Source organism: Eleginops maclovinus, chromosome 16 (assembly GCF_036324505.1).
Source record: "Eleginops maclovinus isolate JMC-PN-2008 ecotype Puerto Natales chromosome 16, JC_Emac_rtc_rv5, whole genome shotgun sequence".
NCBI lineage: Eukaryota > Metazoa > Chordata > Actinopteri > Perciformes > Eleginopidae > Eleginops > Eleginops maclovinus.
The window spans coordinates 8358211-8375558 of record NC_086364.1 but is presented as its reverse complement, the minus strand read 5'-3'; the positions used below and the strand labels follow the sequence as shown (position 1 = coordinate 8375558).

General features: G+C 38.5%; 3 protein-coding genes across 3 annotated transcripts; 2 read left to right on the top strand and 1 right to left on the bottom strand.

Annotated features, from left to right (window-relative positions):
- Positions 1-895: 895 nt before the first annotated feature.
- Positions 896-10553, top strand: snx8a (sorting nexin 8a). Its single transcript, XM_063903354.1, has 13 exons — positions 896-932; positions 1775-1902; positions 2637-2766; positions 3581-3771; positions 4087-4207; positions 5238-5374; positions 5519-5599; positions 5688-5848; positions 6041-6170; positions 6266-6334; positions 6838-6987; positions 8541-8690; positions 9132-10553. The coding sequence occupies exons 1-13, from the start codon at positions 911-913 to the stop codon at positions 9210-9212; spliced, it is 1551 nt and encodes a 516-aa protein (XP_063759424.1). The 5' UTR covers positions 896-910; the 3' UTR covers positions 9213-10553.
- A 1-nt stretch (position 10554) lies between these two features.
- nudt1 (nudix (nucleoside diphosphate linked moiety X)-type motif 1) lies at positions 10555-14253 on the bottom strand. The gene is made up of 4 exons (XM_063903353.1): positions 14048-14253; positions 13793-13953; positions 12035-12180; positions 10555-10914 (listed from the first exon to the last, which is right to left on the bottom strand). Exons 2-4 carry the CDS (start codon positions 13942-13944, stop codon positions 10742-10744), a joined length of 471 nt encoding a protein of 156 aa, XP_063759423.1. The 5' UTR covers positions 13945-13953; positions 14048-14253; the 3' UTR covers positions 10555-10741.
- Positions 14254-14620: 367 nt separating this feature from the next.
- On the top strand, positions 14621-16965 carry mrm2 (mitochondrial rRNA methyltransferase 2). The gene is made up of 2 exons (XM_063903147.1): positions 14621-14958; positions 15540-16965. Exons 1-2 carry the CDS (start codon positions 14670-14672, stop codon positions 15968-15970), a joined length of 720 nt encoding a protein of 239 aa, XP_063759217.1. The 5' UTR covers positions 14621-14669; the 3' UTR covers positions 15971-16965.
- The last annotated feature ends 383 nt before the right edge of the window (positions 16966-17348 follow it).

Sequence of the window (17348 nt, the reverse complement as noted above, 5' to 3'; positions counted from 1 at the left end):
ACTACTTGTCAACTGCATTAACCAAATAGTGAATACAGTTCAGACGCTTTGGTATCTGATATTTGACAGGGGCCAGTTTCGGTCTCAGGGTTTCTCAAGAGCAGGGGTGAAAAAATAAAAAGGGCATTGAACTACATGCTATGGTTCACAACTGGGAATATGTTTTCTGGTAGTCTGTAGGCCTATGGTTCTGCCTCACTACTTGTCAACTGCATTAACCAAATAGTGAATACAGTTCAGAACGCTTCTGAACTGTATTCATAGTGGAATCCAAGAGGGAACTTTTGCTGCATTTTTGTTTGTATATGAGGAGTACCAAGGTTGGTAGCCACCCCTTCCCACCACCCTCAGTGAAAAAGAAAACAAAAGTGGGAAACAGCATGTGCATTACTAAACAGGTAGTTTAAAAATCCACATTTTACATTCCATAGCATGCCACTTTATTCTCAATTGATAAATACCGGCCAGCCAAATTTACGACTTTGTAAATGCAGAAGTACAATTTAACAGGAGTACTTGAAGGCATCGTCCCGTCGTGTTTGAAGAATGAGGAGGATACAATTAAGGAACGTTTACTTGCACAAGTGAAATAAGTAAATATCAGGTGTAAATAAGACAATATGTCCAGGAATATTAGGTGACCCCAAGACTTGCATTAACAGAGCTACGGATTTGCGCTGCTTTGATATGAATACAGCCTCCAGGGCTCCTTTACTCCTTTATAACCATAATGTTTAGATTACTGCAGAACATAAAGTGCCCGCCTGTGAGTTCACTTTATATTGCTCTTCTCCCCACAGTTGGACTTTAACCAGCGCTCACTACATCTTTAAGAAATAAATTACTTGTTTTTTCTCTTCTGCAGGAAATCACATGGAGGTGCTCTTGCGCTCACATGACAGTCTGAACCATGGCAGGAGAGATCAATGAAGGTACAGAGCGAAAACTTCTTTACTCCTCTTAACACAATGCTGACTTAGCATTTTAGAACCACTTCGGTGTTTTGTTTGTTGTTGCATTGTTAAACCGGTCAAAAATAATTTATTAGGTGTTTTAAAAGGTTGGCATTTCTGTTCGCTGGAGTCGCGATGTGAACTAACCAACGAGAACTTTTGGGTACATTAAGATCTCAAAATGAAGTTGCTCCATCTTTAACACTCTATGAGCGTTTGATCTTCTTTTCTAATACCTTCTTGATACCCGATGCAGTACCTTTGAATATTAAAGATCATGTCAGGTTTATGAACGTTTTAATGAGTTTATTTTCCTGCCACGTGAAAAACAGTCGATTGTGCATTGCAGTATATTGGTTAACACTCAGGATTGTATACATTCATTTTATATTAAAGCTATCATAGGTTGTACTAAATATTTGACGGTGTCTGATTTAGAGACTGTGAAATCATCAGAGCAAAACTTTACAATCTATGTTGGGATAATTAAATAGTCATTTAATGCAAAAAAAATTCCAATAAAGTCCTTTAAAGGGTGGTAAGATCACCATAACCTCAGTATTAAGTGCCACTAATGCAAATTAAAGTGCTATAATAAAATGTTTTTATAAGGCATAGGTTTCAAGGTTTTATTTGTCATATGCACAGCAGATACAACGTATATGTTGGCAATGAAAATCTTATGTCGCGTGCTCCTCCAACAACTCCACATACATGGTACAAATAAGATAAATAAAATAGTGCAAAAAGAGAAAAACATATTCTGCTGATTAAATATTTTGGATGGTTATGATGCTATGTAGGTGTTGTTCCTCTTTTAGGCTCAGTTCCTGCCTATTACAGGGAAGTATATGAAGCCATCCGCTGTAGGACGGATGAGAGAGTGCAGGTTGAAGTTTTTCAGCGGTTGCTCCAAAGGACCGATATCTCCAAGGCGGTGTTAGGCCAGGTGAGGAGTTCATAATGAAATCATCAAGAGGCTGCAGCATAAGTCTTTCTAAAGCTGTTAAAAGCACTAACAATGACAGATGCAACACCGTAAACAAAATAAGTAACAGTAAATAACATTTTCAAATAATCACTCTCTGCTTCTTGTCTTGGCATGTGCCTGACACAGCTTGCTATACCTTTTTGTTTCCCATCCATCTATCCTTTACTCTTTATATCCATTTATTGGCTCACATAGACTGTCAGAGTGACAGGGGGACTGGAATATAAAATTATAGATATTTAAAAAAAGGCGTAACCCTGTGTTGTTCTAATATAATGATAGAGAATGAGTTAAACACTGTTTTGCAAATACTGGTTTGTTTCTGATAAGATATTGTGGATGTATTAAAGCTCACACAGATAATGTATATATAGGTTGAACGTCTTATCAATAGTGGATTGTTACAAGCTTGAGATATGACAGCAGACTGATAGACATGAGCTTATGATGAGACAATGTCACATGCTGTTCCTTCAATGCTGAAACATAACGTAATACTTCATAACATGAGTGTGATGACATTGCTGTGAGTGTGTTATGTCTGTCACACTTCAGTAGAATTTCCCTTTTCCTGACCGTCACCATATCATCGCATTTTTGTCTAGTGAGCACTTTTTGCGTAGAGGAATACAGTCCGCAGTTGAATTTGGATTTTGTACTGAGAAGCGTCATATTGTCTTTGTCGTTCTCAGATTGCTGAGCATGTTGACTCAACAGATGGATTCCTGAGCAAGTTGTCTCTCTATAAAGCGCTGGCGTTGATTGCTCTTGCTCAACAAGGGAAGCAACCAAGCCCCAAACTGTTGGAGAACTGCATACAAGGTAAGTGACAGTGTGACACTGAAAATGACACTTTTGCTTAATGAGTAGCTTGATAGTCCCGTTGTGTGTGTGTGAGGACAACCTCAGCTATCCTTTAATATATTGCACATGAGCAGGGCAAATGTCACTCCTTTATTGGATCATATAGACTCTAGGTTTTACTCCTTTGTGACAGTTTACTACTGGTACATATCCACCATATTTTTTTCAGTTAGATATACTGCATAATATTGTAATAATGAACTACTGTAAGTAAAGTTGGGAGTATTTCTTATTTGTTTTTTTACAAAGGTACACACAATATTGGATCATCCCATACTTTTTGTTTCTTTAACAAAAACAGAATTTACTGAACACAAGCTATGTTTAAGTGTTGCATTCCTTCACTTGTCCCACAGTGGGAAGATGATAGGGGGGAGTTATATGGTTTTCATAGGGGTAGCCATTATGCTGGCCTGATTTAGATTCAATCCCAACCTTCTGTGATTATTTAAGGCTCTCTCTGTTATTTCAGGTGTGGCCAGTATGGCATCTAGCTGCATGCCACTTCCTCATCTGAGCAGGAACAAGTTTTCTGCATGCGTCTCAGTACTTAACATTCAGTTCACAACCTTCATAGAATGCACAGAAAGGGATGAATAACAGGCACAATACTGTTCTAGCTGAAGACAAATAAAGTGAGACACATCTGTTGAAAAGAGAACAGTGGGTTGAACACCAGCCTTCCTCACAGTTAGGAAATTAATTTGGTTCTAGTTTTATTTATTCATGAAAACAATTGGTAAAAAGTCGGTACTGGTTGTGTGCTTTACAGAGTTACCCAAACCTCAGCTCGGAGAGCCGCGGGAGCTGACCGCTTTGAGGATGCAGCCGACTCAGGAGGACGTTCTGACAATGTCCCATACGCTGGACAAACTGCTGGTCAGAGACACAGTCCAGGTGGAGCTCATACCGGAGAAGAAGGGCTTGTTCCTCAAACATGTGGAGTACCAGGTCACCAGCCAGGCAAGAGACCCCATATATCCCTTTCCATGTAAATGATTGTGTTAGAATAACTTCAACAAGAAAATCTGAAAATGTGGTGCAGTATTCTTAATGTTTGTATTGCGTATTTTCTTTTCACTGATCGTTTTCATTTCTAAATTTTGTCTGGCTTACATAAATTACTCTGGGGGTTTCTGTTACTGCAAGTGCTCTTTGTTGAGTTTGCGGTCAACATGAAGAAAAGTACAACAGATAGAAGTAGCCAACAGATAACATAATGTTGCATGCTCCTGCCCATTATCTGATCATTTTCCTTCTCTGCTTTATGTTTTTTAGCATTACAAAATTTCAGTATACCGGCGCTATAGTGATTTTGATGTCTTCCATGAGGTCTTGCTTCAGAGATTTGCCTACAGAGTCGTGCCGGCACTGCCACCTAAAAGAATGTTAAAGGGAGGTATGTAACTGAACTCTACACTCACCATTGTATTTCTCTTATTCTGCACTTCCTCCATCTTTCCTACTGAACCATTAATTTTTAGGGCATTGTTTGGGTTTATATGCTTTACTGAAAGGTCAGTTGTAAATACGCAGGTGTGTGTTTCTGCTTGATTAAAAATGAATGTTACATTTTAATACTAACTGTTCCTGCAGGCTCTTTTATTTCAAACACAGGCATTGCCATTCATCAAAGTTATTGCCTGGAAGAAAAAGGAAAACTAGTGGTGCGTTTAATGAGCCTGTTTCACTTCACAGTGACTTACAGTAGTGTACCTCATGAATGATAAGCATATCAACACATTCTGATGAATACATGCAGCACACTTAATTGGACAATATCTCAATTATAGATCTTTATCAATTAACAAACATTTGATAGACATGTTAATCCAACTTAAAGCAGCTAATGTAGAAATGATGAACAAGAGATGTCGCATGTTTCTTATTCAACAGCCCCAGATTACTTTCATTTTTAAACTTGTTTTCTTCAGTGCCAATTGTTGCTTGCCTATGTGAGGCAATGCACTGAATTTGAACAGCTCCCTCTGGAGCCACAAAGGCTGTATACAACTTTAAACTGACTTTAAACATGGATGTCACAAGGGCTGTACCCTCTTAGTTAGAAAGGTTCATTGGCTGTTTTTTACTTAGTTGACTAAGATCTCATTAGTTACTTATTATTCAGTTAGTTTTCATGCTAAATGATTTATTTTATAGAAAGTTATGAGCACATTTATGGGAAACACAAGATTTAAAGTGGTGCTTTTGTATGATTTTTTGTGGAGAAAAGCATAGATCTGTCAATTAAATCAACAAATCGATGGCTGACCGAATCGCATAAATTTCAATCCACTAAGAGATTTTTTAGAATAGGACAACCTTGGAGTTTATCATGCTGACGGTCTATATTTTTTTATATTTATAGCCTCAACATTTACAACTCTAACGCTCTCCTGGTGTGCTCTTGTGGTGCTTTCTGTCCACAGTCCTGACCTCCGTCTCTGAGCGGGATTTCATTGAATGCAGGAGACGTGCTCTTGGCCGATTCATTAACCTGGTGGCTCGGCATCCCTTCTTCTCAGAGGACGAGCTGGTCAAGACCTTCCTCACCTTCAGTGGCTCCGTATGTAGTATTTCTGAAACTAGCTGCCTCGCGCTGTGACACTTGCTCTTGCACAATAAGCATTATCTTGAAGATGATTGTGTGCAATGCATCCTGTTCCAGTAACTAGGTGACCTTTTTCCACTCACCCGTCTTCCCATACAGGATGTTCAGAGTAAGCTGCGTGACTCTTACAAGAAAACTGGCGATGAGTTTATGACCAACAGAATTGCAACCCTGGCCAAGGTTTGTCACATGTACCACGCTGACATCCTGAAATACATTTCTCAATACATCATGCATTTATAAATAGTTTGTTGCATCTGTTTTGTAGGAATACCTCCCTGCTGACATTCAGGCCCAGTTCTCAACAAGCAGAGAGCTGATTAGAAATATTCACAACAGCTTCCAGAAGCTGCGGGACAGAGCTGAAAAAATGGCGGAGCGCTCTAAGGAAAATGCAACTGATCTTCTCATGTTTGGCAGAGAACTCAGGTATTTCATTAAAATGGGTAAAAGTCTGTCTCTAGTATCCAGAGGTTTTGGACTGGGAAAACAAATGTTAATAAGAATCCAAATCCACCTTGTTGTTGTGTCTCTTCATGGTTGTTAGTTTGAAATGAGTATGGCAGCTAAGACACCATCATGCTACATTCTTGCCCAGTAATAATTTGTATTTTTTGACAGTACGCTGGGCTCCGACGGCTCGTCTCTTCCCTCCTTGGCCTCTTCACAAAGCACCTGGGGGACTCTGCGTCAGTCTCTGAAGAGTCTGTCGGTGGAGTTCGCTGTGCTATCTGACAAAGCTGCTCAGCAGGTACAGCCCTCAGTCCTTCATCTGGAGCACCTGCTCTGCTCTGCATGTCCAAAACTGGCACTGGGTAAAAAATGTTGTTTTGTTTCTGTCCTCAGGGCAGACGGGAAGAGGATGATGTTGTGGAAAAACTAAATATTTTCCTGGATTTGCTGCAATCGTACAGAGTGAGTCAGGTTCTTGTTTCTGCTCTTCTCATTTAAATTGAGTCCACCTCCAGGGACTGGTGATTTTTGCTTTTATGTTTGCACTTTTTTTAACATCCAATGATGCTTACTTTAAAAACCACTGGAAAAGTGTTTATATCCATCAGGACTTTAAAAACAATATCCTGTTTACTGATGAAAAGACACAATTACATTTCGTTCCAGTGCCTAACTGAATACAGGATATTATGTAATCATTCATTTTGCACCAAGACCCTACCAGTCACTTGAATACATAGTTCTTGTAGTGGGTGGTTTGCAGAGATCAAACAAGGGGACAGGTGGGCAGATAAAGTGGCATTTTCTATAGCCTCCATTAAATCCATTAACTATAATATGTATGCTAATTTCACAGTTTGAGTTTTTCACCAACAATTCCCTTATCTTCCTTGGCTGTTTTACATGTCCTTGATATTTTCAGGCAAATAAGAAGAGCTTTATTTAACTGTGTTTTTCCCCTTTAGGATCTCTGTGAGCGGCATGAGAAAGGCGTGCTTCATGAGCACCAGAGAGCTCTGCACAAGTACGGTATGATGAAGAGGCAGATGATGAGCGCCACGGTGCAGCCCAAAGAGCAGGCGTCTGTGGAACAGTTGGAGTCACGGATTGTTCAGGTGATCAATCTCTTTATGTTTCTCTCTTTTCACACTTTTGGACTAACATCATGCCTCCTGAGTGATAGCGTTTGGTTTTGCTTTAGTACTAATGCTACACTAGCCTGATCTATAACTCTCATCCCAAATGAAGTGAGGACAAATCTACTATTCTTCCATTAGCCATTCTTGATTCTGCATTCTACTAGATACTCCCATATGTGCCTAATAAATGGCAACAACAACATCCATCGTGTATACAGAACTAGAAGACTTCTGTAAGGCCGCTTGAAATTATATTTTAATACAGCACAGAACAATTTTGGTAAATTATGATCAAAAATAGATGTTACCAATCATTTAGAGATTATAAAATACAACTTTATTGCAAGTAAAACTCTACTATCCATGTGTTAAAACGGGTTAACGGATTTAAGGCATTTTAATACCATCTTATTTGTAGTTCAATTCCTTTTAAGACTTTTTTGGGATCCGTGGGACCCTGATACAATTAAATAGAAATATTTTAATTTAGTTTATTCCAATTATTTTTTTAATACTATTTCATAATTCAACATATATGAAATTCAATCTATAACTGAAAAAAAAAGTTCTTCTATTAGAGGGAGAAAAAAGCTGCCCTAAACTTAAGTTTAAGCGTTTTTGAGCACTGGGAAAAGCACTTTATGAGTAAGATGTACTATTACTGGTTTAGGCCTAAGAAGTAACTATCTAATGACTGAGTTAAGGAAATGTGCAAAAACATTATCTCATAGAATTGGTTCTGGTAACTGGTTTTCAACACTTTTCATTGATTTGCAAGAAAACTCCCTTTAAATCCAGATTAGCTGTGATACGTTATTCAAATAAGGCTGGTCCTGGTCCTCTACATATCTCGAAAGAAGCTATGCTAGCAGCTCCATGAGACAGTATGAAGTTAGTTGAATGGTAATGTCAACATGCTCACACTAAAAATGCTACATGCTGATGTCTTTAATATGTACAATGTTAGTGTCACATTTTAGCATCAGGTTAGCATGCTAACATTTGCTAATTACAACCAGACCACTGAGGCTAATGGGAATGTCATTAGATTTCCAGCTAGGTTATTAGGTTTTTATTTGAGGTTTCAGTCTTGACTATAGTGGTGCACACCACCAACTGAAAGCTAACATGGCTAAAAACAGATAACAGAAGATTAATAGGATCAAATTAATGCACGCTACCTTGCTTGTAATTCTACATGTCTGATAAGTCCTGTAACTGTGACTGTTTCACTCCTTTGCATTATGCAAACTTCTCTGAGATTCCTTCATCAGACAGACACCAGTGTTGGTGTCAGTAACAGTGACTGATTTGGTGATGAATAGGGTTAAGCAATAGGTCACTCGTAAATCAAATAAAGAGCCAATTTAAACGTAATGGGATGATTTATGGCCTCATCTCTTCTCTGATGTCAATGGAGTGAAACGTCCCCACAGATAACTCTATTCTCTCTTTTTTCGTACTGATTATTATCATAATTTCATAAGTGGTGATTTCCCAATTAATCTTTTTTATTATTCTGTTAATAGCAAGAGAACGCCATCCAGACCATGGAGCTGCGTAACTACTTCTCCCTGTTCTGCCTTCATCAAGAGACGCAGCTTATCTTCATCTACCTTCCCATCACTTCTCACATTCTGGGGGCTTTTGTTAACTCCCAGGTCCAAGGACACAGAGAGGTGAGACTGCTTCTCTGGAAATCATTTTTCTACAGATGCTTCGGCAGGGTTCAATCAGTTTTAAATTGGCTTTTAAATTCCAATCAAATGACAAATAGTGATGGATGGTATCATTGGAAGGATACTTTCCTCGTGTAGTATTTGAGATGGCTTTTAAGTTTCACAAGAACAAGTTTATTATATATATGTATGAATTATACATATGACTTAAAAATCTACTAAAGCACACAGTACGTATTTATTTGGATAGATGTCTATCTGAAGCCTCAAATTCCAACATGGCAACATTTGGAGAAGGTTGAAGATATGTTCACTAAGATATTTCATGAAAAGGATTTCCTCCCAACACCATAGCAACATTTGATGGTTTATATTATTGGGAAGGTGAGGTTCATCGAACTGTGAAGAGTGAGGAGAAGTTACTTTTTACTTTCTTTCCAGATGGGAGCGGTGTGGAATGAACTCCAGCCAAAGCTCGGCTGTCTCTTTGGGGGTAATAACGGATTGAAGACCCCCATCTGAAACCTAACCTCTAGAGGTGCAGGACAGAAACTCCCCCGCTGAAGAGGATCACAAACTGGAAAATAACTCGCTCTTTGAGCTCAAGAAAGTCTTTTATAACACAATAGCTACATTCCATTTAATATGAGCATTTTTTAATGTAAATTGGTTCTAAACTACTCAGCTTATTTGGGGATTTGATCATCCACCATCCAACTGGAAAATACAGTGGGCTCTTAAATCTGTCTTTTTATGCTTTGCTTGACGAGGAAGTAATGTAGGAAGGAAAATCCCCTAGGAGGTTTTTTATAAGGGACCGGTCAGCCTTTAGGGCGTGAGGGATGATATATATTCATGCATTCTAACTCATTTCCTAAATGACCTGTTTATAGCTTAACTTTGGAAGAAGTTTTATACACTAAAGAAGGAAAAACGAGAGGGACATAAAAGTTTGACTATTAAAGGATGGGATTATTTTAAATCTCCAGTCATGAAGGTTTTACGTACTAACACACTTTAAACTAATGTATTTTTGATACAGATTTCAGTTCATAAGGATGTTTAGCAGCCTACTTTAAATATTTTTTATGGATAAGTGTGCTGTTCTCTTACTTTATAAGTCTTTACTTTTATGCCAAGCAACAGATTTTCTTTCTATCCCTGTTTTATTTTATAAGCTATTTTGAACCACCTACACTCAAAATGTATAATACTACAAAGGGCAACGATCTAAAGTTTATTGGTTTAAAAAAGATAAGTTTAAGCACTAGTGTCAGTAACAACTCTATAAGCTATTGATTTACTACCAAAGAGAAATTATATAAATTCAAGTTGCAGTGCAGTAGAAAATGTAACATTTAACATTTAATAATCGCCACTGGAGTTTTTTTGGACCATACTACTTGGATATGGAAGATATTTTTCACACTTCTATAAAGAAATCCTAACCTAAATGTGAGTTACTGTGTGTATAAGGGCAACCAATCATTGATTTCCCTTTCCTCTCACTATTAGGCTTTCTACTTCTCAGACATTTCAATGAAAACCCTAACGCACATTAATATCTGTACACATGATTTTCCAGAGCATTCTGTATTATTCTAATGGAAAAAAATCAAAAGGGACTCTTATATGGGCTCACATTACCTCACAAAAACATTTATTTTATGATTAACTATAAAACAGTATGAAACACTTTTGTTTTGGCAGGAAAGAAGTATCAGGAATCAGGTTCACTAACTTGAAATCCAATCAAATTATACCTGTAGATATTGTAAATATTTTATGAAAAAGCCTTGCTAAATTGTGTTGAATCAATTATCCTGAAAATAAAATAACAGAATGAATATTTCTGTCATTATGCTTCTGCTTTGATTGTTTTTGTATTCATCATCATCATTACAAAAAGAAATCAGTAACATGTTACATGTAAAAACTCTTCATGTGCGAGGTTTAGTCCACAGAGTCTTCCTTTGCCTCCTGAAACTGAACGATGAACGGGGGATTTCTAGTTGTCGCAGTCATAAATGTCTTCAGAAACACAGGAAGTCTCACAGTTCCTCCACTTCCTCCAGTTTTTGGCTGAGGATCACATCGTGACCCTGAAACTTAAAGTATCCGACAAATTTTTTCTTCTGGAGCATCAGTGGGAACCACAGGATGTCATCAGCCCACATTTCACTGAAGGGTATTTGGTCACATTCAAACCACTGAGGCCGCATTTCTTGACACAAAACAGGAAAAGTAATTAGCATACCTCCTTCAAAGCAAACATGTACATCATCTACCTTGATCTGTTAGAGCGGGGTCAGAATAAATGACATAAACACTTATCGCTATTATTTACGTAAAACATACATAACACAATGAGAACCCACCGTTTCAGTGTCATTGCCGACAATTATGTATTTGGACAAATAGTTATGTTTGTTTAGAAAGTGAAAAACAAACAACCCGATTAAAAACTGTGGACATTTTTAAAATACGTTGTTTTCGTAACATACTCTCTCTGTGGCTTTGCTTATACTACACTGTGTCATAAAATAAGTAGAAAATAACGTTTACTCTCCTCCCTGTGGATGAAGTTCTTTTATAAAGAAAAACATTACCACTTCAAAGATGCTGAACTAACTTCAGCACATTTCAGTTGTTTCCTCCCTTTACATCTGCGCCCCTTGGCTATATGACTCCCCTTGACCTCCACACTCTATTTAGTTGAGTACTGCACTTCAGTGTATCTGTACTCTTCTCCCAATCGACCTTGACTAAACTGTCAGGAAATAAAGATCACTGCAGGTCTCTGCATTCCTTCTGTACAGGGCCTCATCTGTCCTCCTTTCAGTTGTGTGTAACTTCACCACTGAGATTCCTCCCCTTAACTAATGTGCTGTGCCTGCTCAAAGTCATGCCTGTGAAAAAGTCCCCAGAACACTATTTGAATCAATTTACGTAGAAGGATCATTTTTAGCTTCATGTGGTTTAAAAAGTTGAACTGAAAACTGTTTTTCGGAAGGCTTTAGGATCTAAACCAGAGCTACGAAGACATGGCAGTGAGATAACAAAATAGGAAGTCAAGCTTAAAAGGAACCAAAAGTGATTTTTTTGTCGCAGAAATGCAGTTTTAAAACAAAATCAGTTAGTTGGAATAATGTACAACAACAATGTGGAGTTCCTCTTCAACTCCTTAGTGCATGATTGGTTATGATGGTAACAAGTGGCACTTCTGGTCCCTTATAGCATAGTGCTGATTTCTAGCCCCAGTTAGTTATTATCATTTGCATGCATTTTTGAAATGATAACTGTGTCCTTCCAGTTTTTCCCCAGTCTCGTTGAAGAAGTCTTACCTTCTGACTCTGTTGGCTCTCCATTGTGACTGTCAGCTCTGAAAACATGGACGTCCATCAGCTCTGTTTCTCCTACAAATTCAAACTTGAGGTTTCCGACCTTCTCGAGAGCGTCCACCGTGAGGCCGCTTTCTTCTTGCAGCTCTCTAGAAAGAAAACATCCAATTAATTTTGTATAGAGTCTGTTTTAAAAATAAGTTCACAGTACACTTCACATAGACAGAAAAAGCAAGGGTCTATTGGTATGTAGCTCACACAAATAGGAAGACAGTGAGCTGATGTGTAGAGTTTAAAATCAATCAAGTAACTGGATCTTTGAGTTTGAATGATCATTTGGCCCTTTCTTTAATTTTCATTAAATAATTCAAATCTCAATCACTTTCAATTCAGATATACTTTACTTTTTTTAACAGTAATTTTACATATTAATTGCACGATCTTTTTTTGTATATGTATCTTTCTTGATAATTATTTTACATTGATTATATTTCCAAACACTAATGTCAAGCCTGCTTATTGTTCACTGTTACAGTGCAGGACTTTTACAGTTAAATACCATTAGGATTGGTCACTTGCTTCTGTTGAAAGATGTTTGTGATTTATTTAGCCTTTCTACAATCTCTACACAAAGCAGGTCTCTTTTGTATTTTAAGAGAAAACATGGGCCTGATGTCTTCCTTCCTTTAGCTTTGGAACAAACTTCCTGCTGGTGACTGATGACCACACACACACAATTGTCCAGACCAAACATTCCTCTTTTTTTCTATCCTCCCCTCAACACGTGGACACCACACTATGGTTGTTTAATGTCTTTACTTCAGTGGAAAACACTGCGCCATATCTTGTGTTATGTTCAGTAACTTAGTACATTTACTTTTATGTAATGTACTAAATAAGAATTTTGAAGTACGTGAATTCTACCTGAGAATTCAGATAAATAATAATAATAATAATAGATTAACAAATGTATTGTGTAATTACAGGTTAAAATACTATTATATCGATCTCCTGGTAAAATCCACACGCATAATTGAAAATATTAAAATAAATTGAGTACTTTTATATTCTAATTATTTTGTATATTTACTTGAAAGGCAGTATTTCTACACTTGTAGCACTACTTTTACAGAAGTAAAACCTCTCTTTACATTAAAGCAAGTTAAAGGTGTTATAATAAGTGGTGTGAGAACATGCATTGAGAGCTGAAAAATCTATTGTGAAGTGAATTCAATCTAATTTAACTTTTTCATTTCCTTTAACATATAAGTAAACTTGAACTCAACCGAAATTTACTAACTGCTTTGTTTTTTCAAAGAGTGTACGTCTGCAGTGGCTCAGTCAGTAGGGGCTTGGACTGGGAATCGTAGGGTCGCCAGTTCAAGTCCCCAAACAGACTTGAAATATGGAAAGGGCTACTTGGAGAGGTCCCAGTTCACCTCCTAGGCCCTGCTGTGGTGCCCTTGAGCAAGGCCCCGGACACCTCCAATCCCCCCTCCCTACTGCTCCCCGGCTGCACAATAGCTGCCCACTGCTCCCAGTACCAGGATGGGTTAAATGTAGAGGACCAATTTCACTGTGTGTGCTGCATGTGTGTGACCAATAAAAGGCTTTCATCCTCCGATTCTATTCTTCAAGTGAATATAGCATATAGTGAATTTTTCATTGTATCGTTTTCAAAACTATGTGCGGTGTTGACTTTGGTGAACTACTTTGAGTATAAGGTTGTTAAGACAACAACAATTGTCGAAATAAATGTACCTCCTTGCACCCTCTTCAATAGTTTCTCCAGGTTGAACTTTTCCCCCAAAGCCATTCCACTTCCCGGCCCCAAACCCTCTCTTCTTCATGCCGAGCAGCACCCTTCCCGGCTGCACCACCAGCACCAGGGTCAGCAGCTTGGAGCTCAACATCTCAACTGCCTGAGGGAGGAAGTGAAACACAACGTGAACCCTGCCTGAGGCAACACTAGCTGCTAACGCTGTGTTGTATGAGCTCAGTCATTAACTTGCTCACCTGATTAATGTCTGCTCTGTGACCCGGAGCAATGTCACAAGAAAATAAGTTACTGTATGAAATCAGGAGTTATGACTCCCGCGTGCAGCACTACAGATGTGGGAAGATGACGCGCTAATGTATAGGAGCACGGATTGGTATAATCAACATCAGACTGAATCCACGAGACACCATCATTTGCTTTACAGATCAGTTCAGTGTTACATTAAAATATGATCGACTAAAAACGTGTGCCAACGTGTGCTGTGCGTCTAACTTAAACTCACTTTACAAATGTAGTATATTAATTATACAATGTGTCAATATAATATTAGGCTATTTATGTTGAAAAAAAAATCTGATTTACTCTGGTATTTTTGTCCATCGTCTAGGTCTCTTAGTATAAAATGACTTTATTAAAATAGTGTGTAGGATGAGATACCTTTTTTTTTAAATTACGTTTTTCATGCTGTGACATTAAGCTGAAATAAACAAAACCAACCATGTAGGAACTATTATTGTCAGTGTTTTGCAGTACGGGGACATATAAGTAAGACGCACAGTGTTTGTCTTTGACCAATGGCGTGCTGTATTTTCACGCAGGCGCAGTATGCTGTACGCTATGACCCTTCACACTTAAATCATGTGGGGCTTCTCCTTCCAGAGGAGATTCGTCCATTCCTCTTTATGTTTAATGAAGAATGTAAAGAGTAAAACTGCCGCCGAGCAGCGCTGGCTGCAGAGGCAGCTCAAAGACCCGTATGTCAAAGCTTCTCACAAACTAAACTTCCGGTGTAGAAGTGCCTTCAAGCTGCTGGAGATAGATGACAAGTTCAGACTGTTACAGCCTGGATGTAGTGTGGTGGACTGCGGAGCAGCGCCTGGAGCCTGGAGCCAGGTGGCCGTGCAGAGGGTCAACTCAGCCGGGACAGGTGAGGGTTTGGGGGAGAGACAGGTGGCCAAAATGACACCAGACACTATGATGCCAAACTAAAGCAGTAAGCTGTGTCAAAGAGGTTATTATTCAAACTATGCTGTAGTGTGTTCCTAGTTCATTTAAATTGCTCTAGATCTTAGCCAGCCTTCTTTTAATTGTCCTTGACTAAAGTGTGTTAGAAAAGTTGTTAAACAGGACCTTTCATTAGTGAATGAGCTTTTATTTTTAAACACATTTCTGTAAATGTCACAAGTCTTTTCGCTCTTCCCTGCAATTGCAATAATCTATGTACAGGAATGAATAAAACTGGATAAATGTCGACGTATTTTTTAAAGAAATTCAAGTTTATTGTCTAGGATAAAACCCCAGAAATATTAAATTTGATAATAACAGAGACAAATAGAAAATCATTTGTTTTTATATTTTTGCTTGAAATATTACGATTATCAGTTACAATTAATCGACTTAGTGTTGCTGCTCAACATAAAATATGATGGAAGTAACCCATTCAAATGTTCACGTTCCACAGAAATATCTCTGTGTTAATTACAGATGTAATGTTTTCTTGCACCCTAGATCCAGCAGCACCACCTGGTACAGTAGTTGGCATTGATCTGCTGCACATACCACCTTTGGACGGCGCCCACTTCCTGTCTTGTCATGATGTCACCAACCCTGTTACCCACGCCAAGCTGCTGGATCTGCTCCCAGGCAGCCGGGCTCATGTCATCCTGAGCGACATGGCGCCCAATGCCAGTGGTTTCAAGGAGATGGACCATGTTAAACTCATCACAATGTGTTTTTCTTTAATAGACCTGGCAGAGAGGACTTTACAGCCGGGGGGCTCTCTGCTTTGTAAATACTGGGACGGGATCATTGCTCATGAACTCCAGGAGAAACTCTCGAGAGTATTTAACAGTGTTCAGACTTTAAAGCCGAATGCCAGCAGGAAGGATTCAGCTGAGAGATATTTCCTCGCTAGAATGTACAAAAAGCCAGAAAAATGATCATGGTTGTCTTGTAGTCTTCTAATGTGTGTCTTTAAAATGAAATGTTCTGGAGATTCACAGAATGTGTTTTTGATGTATGAACATGAAGAAGAGACTTTGATCATAAGGTGGCACTGTTGAGGCATCAGTGAGGCGCACAGCTGCAGGCACAAACACAATACTGCTGCTGCTGCTGCTGCTGCTGATCTTTATCCATGCAAACTTGTAGCAGAAGGGAATCAGTAATATGGAAACCTAAGCAAGAAACATCAGTGTGATATTCCTCAAGAGCCCAATGCTGTGGTTTTCTCTGAAGTTATTGTTTGCCCCACAGTGTTTGTTCTACACAGTCAGTTGGGTATTTGCTTTGTTACAGAAAGTCATTTTCCAGTGCTGCTTATGCTAATAATCTGCACTGCCAGCCATGTAGAAATATGTAATCATTCTCTCATTGAGAGCTTATGATGGGACAACCTAATACAGAGTCACATACAGCATGACTAATGGGAAGTGGGATGAGACTGATGCTTGGCATGCCGAGTGTTGTTGAGTTAGCTCTCTGACAGTGCAGAGATATCCATTTCCTGTGAAAGTTCTTCCAGTCCAGATGACAGATTTTTTTTTTAAGACTCTTCTGTCAATCACTGTGTCGGACGCTTTTGAAAGTACCATTGTTTTTCTTTTTTTGTGTCTTTGCTTTTTCATACCACTTTGATTCTGGTCAAACAAGAGTTCAGAACCACTTGTACTGAAATACTGTTTCTATCATAGCTGCAGTTTAAAAGACTACCCATATGGCTCAGTGGGTAGAGCTGGGGTTTGATCCCCATGAGGTGGACCCAGGTTCGAATCTGGCCCTTTGACGTGCCAGCCCCTCTGTCTCCCCATTTCTCACTGTCACTGTATTAAAGGCACTGGTTATCCAAAAAAAAAAGGAGGAAAAGAGCACTCATATTTAATGTATCAGGGATTCGCAGTACCTTGAAAATAAAACATTTTCTACAATATCATGATCACAATTGTTCTTCTTTGCTTGCAGTTCAATAACTTCATACACCAGGGGCATAGCACATGTCCATACGCCATCTCAGTGGAGCTCCTTTTAAATACATAATTTTCATGCAAGTCCAAATTCTGTTTTGGAATTCATGCCTACAGTACGTTATGCTTTTGAGATAAAAAGTATGCAATGAATCTGAGAAACTGAGGTTTTCTATTGAGTGTAAATACAAAAAAATATAATTTCCTGTTTTAAAAAAAAAGTCTTTAATACACCATAAGCACGAGAAAGAGTTACTGTATTTTTCTCCTCTGTCTTTGAAATGTATTTTGTTGACAGCAGTTTTCCCTCAAATTAGTATTATTAATGTCTTGCTCTTCTTTGTATGACATTATT